Consider the following 14,313-nt stretch of genomic DNA (forward strand, 5'->3'; position numbering starts at 1 on the left):
TTACGGAAAGGGGCGAGTGGTGACGAATGGTCCCCTCTCGATGCTTGTTATGTGCGAAAATACGACAAACCAATCAGAAAGCGCGTAAATGACTGCGGTGCTTTGGTAAAAATAATCCTGAGTACTTAAATCGTTTATGGCATTATGTCATTGTTTAAAAAATCATGAAAAATATATATCGTCATATTGAAAGTACAAAGAACGTAGCTAACAGGATTTTGCTGCCTATTATGGTGTTTTTGATAAGAATCATGCGATTGACGACGAGAGATTCAAATACACGCACGTGCGTTTGTTGACATAACGGCTCTCATGGGTCCAACTGAGAGTGTTTCTGACGATCTTGCGGGCTTGCTATGGAGATTGTACGTGCGCTTCCAACAATTTTAGGAAATGTAATTATAAATCGCTACGAGTTTCAAAACAATAATATTATATCTGTATGTAACTAATCAACTTTAATCTTTAACATTGGGCATATATTTCAATTCTCTTGGAATATTTTAGTCTGACCTTGTGGTCATTCATATATTTTTCAGCGAATTCAATTAAAAGTCCACTTGGGGTATGACAGCAAGGTTACACGTATGTTCAGTTTGAGAAATATTATACAAGTCATTTTTTTAGTTTCTGCTTTGGGATTTAATGTAGCGGGTTTTTTTTTACAAATTTTAATTGCATATTCATTAAAACAAATCCCATTTGTGATTATTAAACCCTTTCAGAAATATAATTGGAAATATAAGGTGAATATCTGGTAATAATTACGTCAGAATATGTCTTTAACAAATATGTTTTTTTTTCTTTCTTTTAGTTGTACCAAGGAGGTTTAATTCTTTAGAATAAACAGAAAAACAATAACAGCAATACAATGTATGAGTACTTCGGTGATATTAAGTACCATTGGAATCAAACAGGAATAGAGTTATCGTTCCTGTTTGAAGTAGTTCTGATGTTCCTACGCAAATTTGAAATCCTTCCAGAGGGGCACGAGTCGCTATTCGGCTTGTCCCGGAATAACACGAGTTGGTCACGAATGCCCTAAGGTATGTATGTAACTGTACATATTAGTATTTCTATCAACAACTCTCTGTCTGATGCTTCAGTCTAACCTTACCTAAACAACTTCTTCTATCGGTATTTACTCACGCGGTAACTTTCAGTATATCCTCACGTATCACATGAGGAAAATGGAAAATGGCGACCACAGGCCCATAATACAATGTAATGCAAGGACAGACCATAGGCGCCCGACTCTGATATATTTATAAGCATGACCTATATAAATAAGATATAAGAAAGGTGTGTCAGTAAGTCGAAACATAATAGCGGCCCGGCTCGGCTCGGCTCGGTTTCGTCCTGACAAACGCTTCCCATTCGTGACCAACTCCGGGTTATTCCAGGACAAGCCGAATAGCGGGTTACGGAAAGGGGCGAGTGGTGACGAATGTACAGCACTGTGTAACAATGTTCGAAGTTCAATACCGGAAGTTATGTTTCGAAGATTAAAATTAGGTAGAAAGCATAGGCGCCCGACTCTGATATATTTATAAGCATGACTTATATATATAAGATATAACTTATATATGTAGGTCATGCTTATAAATATATCAGAATCTGATATATTTATAAGCATGACTTATATATATAAGATATAACTTATATATGTAGGTCATGCTTATAAATATATCAGAGTCGGGCGCCTATGGTAGAAAGCAACGGGAATATCTTTGACAGAACAAAATAACGACAAAGCCTTTCTCAGTAAAACAGATTTAAACACTTTATTATTTCTAATCGTACAGTTGAGCAGGATGCGATTTTAAATGGCTGCAGATAAATTTGAGTGCGAACTTATAGCAATTGATGCGAGAAAATCGCGATATCGCGGCCCAAGTCACTCCCTGTTAACTGAAGTGAGTTTGTTTTGTGTGTATAGGTATGTGGTGTCTGTGTGTGTAAATCTGTATGTGTGTGCTTGTATATATATGTTTGTGTCAGTGTCTGTTTGTGGTTGTGTGTGTATGCTTGCTGTGCGCATGTATAACCCAAAACATAATCAGAAAACAATTACATATTATATTGTATTGTATTGTATTACATTATATTGCCATAAATACCCTCAAGTGCTCTAAATCTGCGGGTGATGATAAGTTAATTTCTGAATTTTTCAAGTTTTCTTCTGATATTCTTGTTCCGTATTTAACAGTTTTATTCAACATGATCTTTGATAATGGTGTGTTTCCTGCTCAGCCCCACATGGGCACAATGTGTGAAGCCCATTTCTGGTGTCCCCCGCCGTGATGTTGCTGGAATATTGCTAAAAGCGGCGTAAAACCAAATTCAGTCAGTCAGTCAGTCAGTCAGTTTCCTGCTCAGTGGTCGGTTGGTCTTATTATCCCTATTCATAAAAAGGGAGATCGTGATTCAGTTTCAAATTATAGAGGAATTACTATTCTCAGTGTATTTAGCAAACTTTATATTGCAGTGATTAACGACAGACTTATATTTTGGACTGAAGCTTATGCTAAAATATCCGAGGCACAGGCAGGGTTTAGAACAGGATACTCAACCGCCGACAACATCTTTATTCTTCATTCTATTACACAGAGAATTCTATCGAAAAGGGTAAGTTGTATGCTTTCTCGAAAGTATTTGATTTGGTAAATAGATCGACATTATGGTTAATTTTGCAACAGAAAGGATTAACACCCAAGATGCTAGGTTGCATCAAATCCATCTATAGCTGTGTTAAATCTTGCACTAAAGTCAATAATTCTTTTTCACAGTTGTTCGACTGTAATATTGGAGTTCGTCAAGGATGTGTCTTGAGTCCCTTCTTGTTCTCCTTTCTTATAAACGATTTAGCTGATAGTATAGAATCGTTGTGTTACCCGGGCATACAGTTACAACCAGAATTAACTCAGTTGTTTCTCCTTCTATTTGCTGATGATATCATTCTATTCCATAACACCATCTATGGGCTACAAAAACGTATTAATGTCCTTGAACAGCATTGCAAGGAATATAAGCTATATGTCATTTCAGATAAATGCAAAATTGTTGTGTTTAGAAATGGTAGCATCCTTACTAAGCACGAAAAATGGTATCTAGGAGGTAAATTATTTGAGTGCGTTTCTTCATATAGATATTTGGGAATAGTATTTTCACAAACATTGTCATGGCATAAACATTTTGAGAGCGCTATTTTACAATCCTAAAAGGCTTTTGTTCGGCATTTTGAAAAGTTTATACAAATTTGAGCACAGGAAATGTGATGGTTTCTTCAGAATTGTTTACACTAAAGTACTGCCTATTTTGCTGTATGTTGCCGAAGTATGGGGTCTAGACTGTGATTGTAATTCATCGATTGAAACAGTGCTTAGCTTGTAAATACTTACTCTGTGTTAAACTAAGTACCCCTAACCACGTTGTACGTGACGAATTCGGGAGATACCCTATGTATATCTTTGCGTACAAACGTTGTACTATGTATTGGTACAAAGTGTTGAATATGCCTTCCATACGTTTCCCTAAGAAATGTTACAATTTATTACTGTTAGATGCTCCAAACGGTAAAATTAACTGGACATCAAAATTAAAAAACTTATTGTATACAATGGGTTTTGGATACGTATGGGAAAATCAATTTATTCTTAGTATAAACCTTTTTATTTCTGAATTCATATCCATTCAGTCCAAAACATATACTTACAGGAATGGCATTCCTCGTTGTCTAATGGCTCAAAAACTTACCTATATTCTCAACTTAAATTTATTTTTGGTGTTGAGCCATATCTCCATTGCATAACTATCAAGAAATGTCGTATTGCCTTAGCGAGGTTCAGGTGTAGTTCACACCAATTGAATATAGAAACTGGTAGATATATAAATAAACCAAAAAGCTTAAGATAGTGTGAAATGTGTTCCTGTAACTATGTGGAAAATGAGTACCGCTTCTTATTGATATGTACTGCCTATGATGATCTACGGAAACGTTTTATCCCTGTCGATGTTTTCACCCATCCAACCTTGTGTAAATTAAATCGACTGATGAGTAATGCTACTCACTCTGGTTTTAAGATATCTTGCCTTGTTTATTTTTTATGCTAACAATCGTCGTCCTACAGCTTGAAGGCTGCCAATGTATAACGTTGTACTATGGGCCGATGCCCTACATTCACATTCATATGAATAAAGAAACTAAAGGCATTATATTATATTTGTATAGCGCCAATATCCAGCTCAGCTCCAGCTTACAGAAGCTGGAATGTTTCCCTGTGCCACATTGAAAATGATGGCGAGGATAATGATGATGAGCAGCAAAAGGGGGAGGATATATCGTGATACTGATAATACTGCCACTGTATTATCATTTCAGGTTTCAGTCAAGACACGTTGAGGAAAACATGGCCGTAAGTTATACCCTGACCACCATATATTTTAGGAACTGAAAATGGATTTGTTAGAGGTGTCATTAAATATTCTGAAACTGACAATCGGTTGAAGCCGACTTCGAAGTATCTGAAACAGAATAATATATTTGCATGCAATTTTTTATCAAAATTGATAAACACGAGAGAATATGTTATTTTAAAGTTTGTCATTGTATTGTTGAGTGTATTCTACTAACCTATGGTTATACATCTTTTCCAGGGTCCACAGAGTATATCAGAGGAAGAGCTCCTGTACTACAAGGGATTAAGGATTCTCAACAAGGCCATAGCCCCTGAACTACGTCAGCTGTTTAAAACGTTATGGGAACGGAAGAAGAGTAACCCATGGCAGGACGACCAAACCTCAGGGGAATCGTTTTTTAATGATCACAAACCAAAGTCAGAAAATGGACGATATGATAATACAATTAAAACTGGCAACGTGGAGGCCTGGGATATGACAGTTTTGTGTAGAGCGTTTATTGACTACACCCTCATGAGAACAATTAACAATAAGTACAGTGACAAAGTCAGCATCTTGAGAAACTTACGGAACAAATATGCTCATAATACCAGCTTAAGTTTGTCTCGGGATGACTATGAAGAGCATGTGCGTCAAATTAAGACGGTATTTAATGACCTGGGTCTGAAAGAAGACACATTGACTTTGGCCATAAACATTAAACCGGACGACATAGAGCGCCAAGAGCTTCTGAATGAAATAAAGACCCTGAGAGAGCGAAAAGAGGAAATCCTTAACACACTTTCCAAAAGCGATCAAGAGATACTGAGGGAAATGCAGTCACTGAGGCAGGAACAGACAGAGGGTAAGGAGGAACTCCTCAACAAACTTACTTCATTTAGACGAGAACTTACCGATGAACTACATACCCTTACGCAGGAAAACCTCACCAATCGCACTGTATCTCGTCAAGAGGCAACTGGAGGCGAAGGCAAGCCAGATCAGGAAGACCTACCTGGTATGTTTTTATCTCTATCCAATAAACAAGTTTCGTATCTGGTACACTTTCACCATGGATGATCTATCTCAACATACGCAAATATCTCACAATCTAGCCCAATACTGGTGAAACCAGTATACATGTATATCTCAGCCTAGTTTGATATGTGAAAAAACACAGATTTGAAGTGCCTGGAAAAAACTTAAATTATTTCACAAAAACAAACAAAGCAGAATATTTTACCAGAGACCATATATCGGTATATGGTCTCTGATTTTACCCATGTTTCAAGAACACTTGGGGCCTCAGCCTCTGCAGCCATTTTTAGCTTGAGCGTACTTAACTAAATTTCATCCTTGCAAATGTTATAAATAGACAGTGGTACAAAATGAGAAAACTATCAGGTCATTTTAACATATGGTATACTCAAGTCAAGTATGGGAGAATACCAATTAGATAGTTTCTGATGTTGTCTTCTTTTTGCATGTGGGGTTGAAGAATGGTTCCAGGGAGAGTCTCATGACCGCCAACAATTGATCGTTTCTGACAAACTCATCGGGAGTATTGCAACACACGTCGGTGCTGAATGGGAGCTGATAGCAGCAGAAATGAAAATCTCCAAAATCAGTCGAGAAGGTATAATTGCCAAAAACCCAAGATCTATCTCGCTTCAAGTTGTTGCCGCATTCACTATGTGGAAACAGAAGAACTCGCGTAAAGCAACGATTGCATCATTGATGAGAATCTTGTGGACGTGCAACGAGCGTTGCACCATAGGCTGGGAAGGTATAGAAGCTGAGGTGATGAAGTGGGATTGGTGAGTGTCTCTCCGACTATCAAACCTGACAGAGGATAACAAGTTCTTCTTTCTAATGATATCCCACCACCTGAGCTAGTGAAGGTTCAACTATAGGCATCCAAAACACGTTGTTATCTGGTGTTTTATTCTTTAATTCTATCTACTTATAACAAAAAGCAAATAAAATCTTTGAAACCGATTTCAAATGTGTTACATACATATATTATATTCATACATGTATGCATGCACACACACACTAACGCTCAACCCCTGGTCTTTATTTAGACAGATTTTGAGAAAGTATTACTGGATATTGCAACACTATGCGCCTTTGAATTCAGTTAAATCTTCCGGAATAAATTCCTTAGGTATGTAAGTGGAGCTATCTCTTGTCTCGCAGCTCACATCTCAAATTATATGAAGACCAGTAATTCTGTGGAGATCATTCATACCCTGGATACTCAGCCTAGGCCAAGAAACCCCAGTTGTACGGACTGATACCCGGTTAACGTTTAGTTAACTATACACAATGTATTCGTAATACAAATGTTGGTACGAATGCTATCTATATATCGTTTAACCTGATAACTGTATCTGGCGTCTCCTCTTTCTTTTTCTTCCATATTTGCTACCCTACATGACCCTTGAAGGTCCGGGTTAGAATTGGCCTTCAGTAACCCATGCTTGTCGTAGGAGGCGACTAACGGGATCGGGTGGTCAGGCACGCTGACCTGGTTGACACATGTCATCGGTTCCCAGTTGCGCAGATCGATGCTCATGCTGTTGATCACTGTATTGTCTGGTCCAGCCTCGATTATTTACAGACCGCCGCCATATAGCTGGAATATTGCTTAGTGCGGCGTAAAACTAAACTCACTCACTGCTACCCTACACTGCTTATTCCGAGGATTCTCCCTTTGTTTGTTGTCACTAGTAAACGATTGTCTGCAGATAACATCAGACAACTAACTACCAACTTGTTTGAGTGGCATTCTAGAAGTTGGTGGTATAGAGATGACAAAACATTATGGATGACCCGACGTCACCATTGTTACAATAAAGAAGTTGATCATGCATAAAGTTCTGCCATCTCAACTACCAATATGTATAGACTCTATTAAAACATCTTGTACTGGAAAGCTGGCCTTGCAAGCCATTCATATTATATTTTGTTATGAAGTCACCATGACACTTTGTATGTATAAAAAGTAGGAGAACTTCATTCTTATTTACGATTGAAACAATTGGGAGATATATCGAAGCAAATCAATGTTAATATGATAATAATGAATGTTTTGAGAGTGCATCACCACTTGCACTTCCTTATGACCATACTTGTTTGTACAGCAATCGCTCTTGAAAGACGATTGGTGTATGACGTGAAATTTGCATGTGTACGATTTTCATTAAATGCAAAATAACCGGCTAGAAATGAAACACTAACAACGGTGAGAAAATAAATTAACTGATTACAGAAGATTTTTGGAACATTTACAAGTATTTCAAATGCAAGTTGGTCTGAAACTTTGTGATGAAGTCATCAAATTTATGATGCAAGGTGATTATCAAACTTAATGGTCTACAATGATTTACCGACCTTCTTCAAAACCGCCAAAATCAAGAATGATGGGTTGTGCACGTGCATCCCATGCGTTGTGTTTAGGGATGGTGATAAAGAGAAATAAGACATTGAAAAGTATGTTAACGCTTGAAGTTCCTATCCAAATTGAATGTTCAGGTTCCCCTGCTTTTTGTTCACAACATGGCGACTTATATGACACAACCGATGAAGTAAAAGTAATCATGTAGTTTGTTTTAATCGACACGAGAACACAACGCAGGGTTGTCTCCCTTCAGTTGTACGGGCACGTTGCATTGTGACTGATATCCGTGTAGCAATGTATGCATATGCTTCCCTCTCTCTCCCTCTCGCTGTAAGCAGCTACACACTTCACGGAAACACTCGTTTCATGTCACGTGACTACCGCGTTATCACTCATTAGATATTCACTACTTCAAGCGGAGTTGTTACTGCAGTAACGATGGCTCGATTCTTGACGTAGCAAAGTGGGTGTATTTGGGTAACTCCCGTCGTGATATTACTGAAAGCGGTGTAAGACACATGCCAGAAAGGACACGAATGGCTGAGTGCCACCAAGCATCGGTATATACTGTAGTACAGACATGCGTCTGTCGTGGGTTTGAATCCCAGGTTTATGCCACCTAATTATGATTCTTCCTCCCTCAGCTCCATATCCTTGTTCACACACACACACACACACACACACACACACACACACACACACACACACACACACACACACACACACACACACACACACACACACACACACACTCTCTCTCTCTCTCACATTGAGAGACACGCGCGCACTGACACATTTTATCTATTTTGCGAGATTTGACAGCATGTACAAATGTCGCACACTCGCGTTGTCGACTTTTGACAAAAAGTGCTATGTACCAAATACACGAGAATGCGAGATCGCGAGAACGCGATATTTTTGCCAAATCTCGTGTGCTCGCGATCTTGCATTCTCGCAATTTTGGCATTTTTAGCTTGTTTCCAAAGGTCGAGATCGCGAGAATGCGAGATCGCGAGAATGTCCCTTACAGTATTCCATACATACGTCTATGTATAGAAACCAAAGGCGTGTGCATGCAAAAATAGGTCAACACCGCGAGAGCTATTAACGAGTTAACCTTCACGCCGGTGCTCAGGTAACTTACACTTAACTTTATAACTATCGTGCAATCATATGACATGACATTAAGACTTCGAATGCAATCAGATGTGTCATTTCACGACACTTATATCGAAAGTCACCAGGAATGTTGCTTGTTTATCACCTAACTTAATTACCCTTCCTTGTTTTTGGATAACATGTTATTCAAGCCTGGGCTTATACTTATACAATTACAGCGATCGTCAAAACACATCACACATAATTTGATATGTACAGTTTAATGAAACAGGTGGTAGCTAAAAATTAACAACACCTCCACGCAGATGGTCTGCAGCTTGGTCTATAACTTGGTGCACACAATATCGTTACTACTGGCAGTACTGCCATGCACCTTCTGTCGATGGACATCTGGCGTGGAAAATGTGGCTTGTAAAATACCAAACCTCTAACTACCGGCATTGTGTATGGGCAGATGGTTCAAATTAGCCGCCCCAGTTTTATTTATATACCCTTAAAAAAAGTAGGGGTCTTCATTTTTAATTTACGATTGAAAATAAATGGGAGATATATCGGAGTCACTCAGTGTTGATATTTTGATAATGAATGTTTTGAGAGTGTATCACCACTTGCACTTCCTTATGACAATAGTTGTTTGTACAGTAATCGCTCTTGAAAGATGATTGGTGTATGACGTAAAATTTGCATGTGTACCATTGTCATTTTCAAGAAACAAACAAAACTACTATAAACAAACACTAACAACTGTGTGATGGAAGATGATTGTCAAAATTAAATGGTCTACAGTGATTTATCGACATTCTTGAAAACCGTCAAAATCAAGAATGACACCCCATGCACGTGTATGGGGCTACTGCGCTGTGCATGTGCATCCGTTGTGTTTAGGGATAGCTAGGACAATACATAGCGTTCACTAACATGTTTAGGTGTGAAATGGCTGTGCGTAGATACGATGTCTTCCTTTGAAAAGTTTGTTAACACTTATATGTCCTATCTAAATTGAAAGTTCAGGTTCCCCTACATTTTTAAGAGCATACATACACTGTTTATGACCACTCATAAATATCTATAAGCCCAATTGGCTTCGTTTGTCGGTTTGTAAGCCTCACATAGAATACACACACAGAAGTTTGAAATGGTTTTCGCGGGTATTGAAATTTAACAAGTTGGCGTTGTAGTCATTTTCTAGGATGAAGATGCGACGTGCTGAATATCAGCGTCTGCACACAAAAGAACTGGCTTTGGCAAATCAAGATCTGGAAAGTAGGATTCGTTCATTAATTGGGTGAAACAAAACTTTAATTATAAGACTGTAAGACGAATTGTCATCGGAAACACACTATACCTAAACAAGCAAAGGATGTTATTTTTTACTACTTCATTATATCGCCAGCATGTACAATCAACTGATGCATGTATGCTTCATTTAGCAAACATCCAGGTCACACTGAAGACATTTATTTCATTTTGAATTAAATGCACAAAAATACCTTGATGAACCTGAAGATTAATACATGAACGATGTTAAAGGATTTACGCAAACGTTCTGAAATAACGTTTTTGTGAGTCAGTTATAATGAGGCTTGTTGAAGATTCACAACAAATTCTCATTCATTGTAAACTCTCACAGTTCCACGTATGAATGCTCGGCACACGTGACATTTGCGCAAAGCAGGCACGCACTCCATGCACGTGACCAGATGGGCACACGGTAGAAACAGGACGCAACTGGTCTTCTCCAGACAGACCTTGCAGAGGCCTTCATCTTGTAGCCCTGTGGTCTCCTGAACCTGGTGCTGCTGGGGGTTTGGCAGTAGACTCAAGGACTCCTGGGCTGGGGAAAAATACGAAATACAAATGTACATTCGAGCACCGTTGTCTCGATATTCATGGGACCAAGAAAATATATCGAGTTATCCGAACTTCGAGACCTCACTTGTCATGTAAACAATTATGGTTATGTCAATATTTTATTTATTGCTGCTGGAATATTAATTACTGAGTCTTGTGAAAACCTCAACGTTGCTAGGAGCCAAACAAACAGCCTAATTTCGTTTTGGATATGTTCTGATCTGTTTTCTAATATGCCTATATGTATTAAAGCAACCTACACTGTAATCACCTTGACCGTATTGTATAACTACTTTGTAATCATGTATACTACTTATATATCCCTGTTGGTGAGAAACACGGATGTGTGTAGGCAGCACTTCTCTATACCATACAGGTATCTCTCATCATACGCAAGAATACTGATATCCATAATAGTGTATGAAGCTACAAACGGGTCTGCTCGTTATATCAGCTTAATTACCTTGAACAGAAACATTTCCAAGTTCTGAAACATTCCTTTCGTCCGAAATTGAGAGGGATATAAATTATACAACAAGTCACCAGAATTGGTTCTTCATCAATGTAGATAATTCAATGTCACAAAACCAAATCTCGGTAAATAGTCTAACCTAAGTAGTTCCCTTTTATTAAAACGATGATCAGCCCTGAGCATCACTGGATAAAGTATTGTGTATGTATATACAGTTAGTATGATTACTATTATTGATGCATCTGTCATGTACATTCTGTGTAAACACAATGCACATCGTGACCACCAACACCGGCGTATATAGGACTTACCGAGCACTGTGTGTTCTGACATGGTTACCTCCCTTGCAATGATCGCATATAACACCAGTCGAAACTGTCTCACAACACACTGCAGACTGACGATGACGACGAATACACCGAATTGTCTCCCGTCTATATTCGCCAAACACGTTAATTCATGTGCACGGGAAAACCGGCTCTTAATAGAAATGACGTTATGATGAGAACAGTGAATGCAAAGCAGTAGTATCCTGTTTGCCCAACTACCCACGGTGTGACAAACAGCCTTGGCATGATGTTGAACATGGTGCCATTGTGAAGACGGTATCAGATTGTCAGTTGGTTAGCTTGTAGGTGTCTGTGTCCTGTGTGAGAGTGGTGACTGTTCGTATCGTTTTCCCATCTAAGATGCATCTCGTATTGAAGGGTCTTCTTTCATCACACTTTATAAATCCAAACTTGTTCGGGAAAGTCATTTAGGAATTAGGTTGTGTGTGTGTGGTGGTAGTAGTAGTGGTGGTGGTGTGTATGAAGAATGTATGTTGGAAATAACACAGTCGAATATATCGATACCATTGTGTACACGGGGAATATTCGCGGTATAAAGAGGTATTACTGCCGCCATGCAGGGACAACAGACGCTATATCCGACAACTCGAGTGAAAATGGCATATCCAAGCTGTACATTTCACCATGATTCAAACGAGGATTGGGGAATCAGCTAACTTGGCAGACGTACCGATATTTACAACCACAAAATAACACAGAACTAGGTGTTTAAAGAAATCAGTTTGTAATACAGGCCGTTTCAGGTGTCAAAGATAATCACATTTACTGATTAAACAGACCATAAAGTTGTTATTGTGAAGTTCAGAGGCGATACCTCGGCAGGACTATGTCATTTAGCTTGACCGAAGGACTGACGATAAATGTGTATAATTGATGACCAGTTGTGAGTATGTGTCATGGACGTAATTTGACCATCGTGGAATATAGACATAGCCTACCTACATATAACTGTACTGGACCTTCGATGTGTTAGCTTAACTCTATCTGACAAGGGTGCCGTTGTATAGAGCGATTTTAGGGCTAAGGTGATCGGGTAGGCACTGTGGATGCGATTCTACATCCCCTTTTTTATATACTGAACATCATTGAAAACGCACAAACTGTATTAGTTTGGATTTCCAAGAGCATAAATGAGCAATCGGTGTTAATTTTACATACTTTTGTAGTCCAATGATTGGTAAAGAAAAGAAACAAGAACCAATCCAGCAAAACTTTGAAGTTTTAATTCAGCTGACCATGAAAGAAAGATGGAGTCAAATTGGAAAGTCAGTAATGGTATGACCACCGTTAGCAGCAACACAAGCGGTGCAACGTCTCCTCATTGAACTGATAAATCTCTGAATTATGTTTTGAGGCAATGCATTCCACTTTTGTTGCAAGGCATTCTCAAGTTCCCCCAAGATTGTTGATGTGTGGGCGACGTGAGAGGCGTTGGCCGATGTAATCCCACAAGTGTTCAGTGGGAGACAAATCTGGTGACAATGCAGGCCATGGAAGTAGAGGAATGTTGTTGTTTGCCAGAAACTGTGTTGCAACAGGTGCAGTGTGCGCTCGAGCATTGTCCTTCTGGAATGTGTGCAGATCTTGGTGTTCTTTAAAGAAGGGAACGACGTTATTCTGAAGAATGGTGTCACGGTAGTAAAGGGCATTCACTCTGCCACGACAAACTACTAGAGCGGCTTTGTGATGATAACTGATCCCTCCCCACACCATAATGCTTTCTCCACCCCACCGATCTGTTTGCACAACACAGTCCTGATGGTAACAATCTCCCCGTCGACGCCATACCCGTAGACGCCCGTCAGCATTTCGCAAGTGAAAACGTGACCCGTCGGAGAACACAACACCATGCCAACGTCGTAACAACCACAAACGATGCTGTTCAGCCCATCGTCGGTGTTCACAGCGATGTCTATCAGTCAAGATGGGTCCAACATAAGAGCGTCGACAGGGTAATCCTGCCGCACGGAGACGGCGTCGGACGGTGGAAGCACTGATCAAACCACGTCAGCCTTGGACAGCGTTGGCGGTTCTGGCAGCCGGCAACGTACGATCCCGAATATGACGCCGAACAGTGTCTCGATCTTGGCAAAGGGTGGTAATTGCCAAGGCGTTCCGACAGCACCTTTACCTGGCAGGTAGATGGTATTTACCTGTCAATATCCCACACCTGCGATGGCGTATCTCTACCTGAACTACGGTATACCCCCGTACTTCGGTCCTGACGATAAGGGATGTGCGAGAGGTACAGTGTCAGTACCTGGGGGCCCTTGGAACTTTACCGTAGTTCCTCCAGCAATCACAAGACGATGATCTGCGTTCAATAGTTTAATAACACTGTGTTGCTGGTCAACCCACTCTATGTTCACTCCTCTATAAGACTTCAGCCGCAAATCTTCAGTCTTAAGCCAAATACTGGTGCTTCAAGATAATTTCTAAGACGATTCCTAGTGACCAAACATCAAGAGTAGGCTAGCACCAGACTCCCGTCTCTGAGCTTTGCTTCAGCTTAAAGCTGGGTTCCTACGTCACAGCCAACACCCTTCTCCATTTTTTTCCATTGGTCAATAACCCATAACCTGACAATGTATTACTCTCCCCTACCCCAATACTATATTTGTAAGACTGTAAGGTGGATTCCAGGAATCTCAGTCTCTCTCCCCTAACCATATATGACTTGTAGAATACCAAGAACTGGTACTAAGGTAGTAGTTTTCCCC

General features: G+C 39.6%; 2 protein-coding genes across 12 annotated transcripts in view; one reads left to right on the forward strand and one right to left on the reverse strand.

Moving 5' to 3' along the window:
* Positions 1–14,313, forward strand: part of LOC124255751 — a 68,965-nt gene that overhangs the window by 20,698 nt on the left and 33,954 nt on the right. The window contains exons 1-6 of one of the 9 annotated variants that reach the window (XM_046689659.1): positions 1,061–1,515; positions 1,806–1,916; positions 2,489–2,628; positions 4,382–4,415; positions 4,666–5,416; positions 5,897–6,396. In XM_046689659.1, coding sequence (XP_046545615.1) covers positions 2,525–2,628; positions 4,382–4,415; positions 4,666–5,416; positions 5,897–6,219 — 1,212 coding nt within the window. In that variant the 5' untranslated portion in view covers positions 1,061–1,515; positions 1,806–1,916; positions 2,489–2,524 and the 3' untranslated portion in view covers positions 6,220–6,396. The other 8 variants (XM_046689655.1, XM_046689658.1, XM_046689663.1 and 5 more) reach the window with 8 other exon arrangements.
* Positions 10,328–14,313, reverse strand: part of LOC124255753 (putative inhibitor of apoptosis) — a 41,913-nt gene continuing 37,927 nt past the window's right edge. For 2 of the 3 annotated variants that reach the window (XM_046689666.1, XM_046689665.1), the window contains exon 2: positions 10,328–10,754. In XM_046689666.1, the coding sequence (XP_046545622.1) occupies positions 10,528–10,754 (227 nt within the window). In that variant the 3' untranslated portion in view covers positions 10,328–10,527. Of the gene's footprint in view, positions 10,755–11,554; positions 11,799–14,313 lie in introns of those variants that run through there. The other variant, XM_046689664.1, reaches the window with a different exon arrangement.

This window comes from Haliotis rubra, unplaced genomic scaffold (assembly GCF_003918875.1).
Source record: "Haliotis rubra isolate DU_JTF1 unplaced genomic scaffold, ASM391887v1 Scf608, whole genome shotgun sequence".
Lineage (NCBI taxonomy): Eukaryota > Metazoa > Mollusca > Gastropoda > Lepetellida > Haliotidae > Haliotis > Haliotis rubra.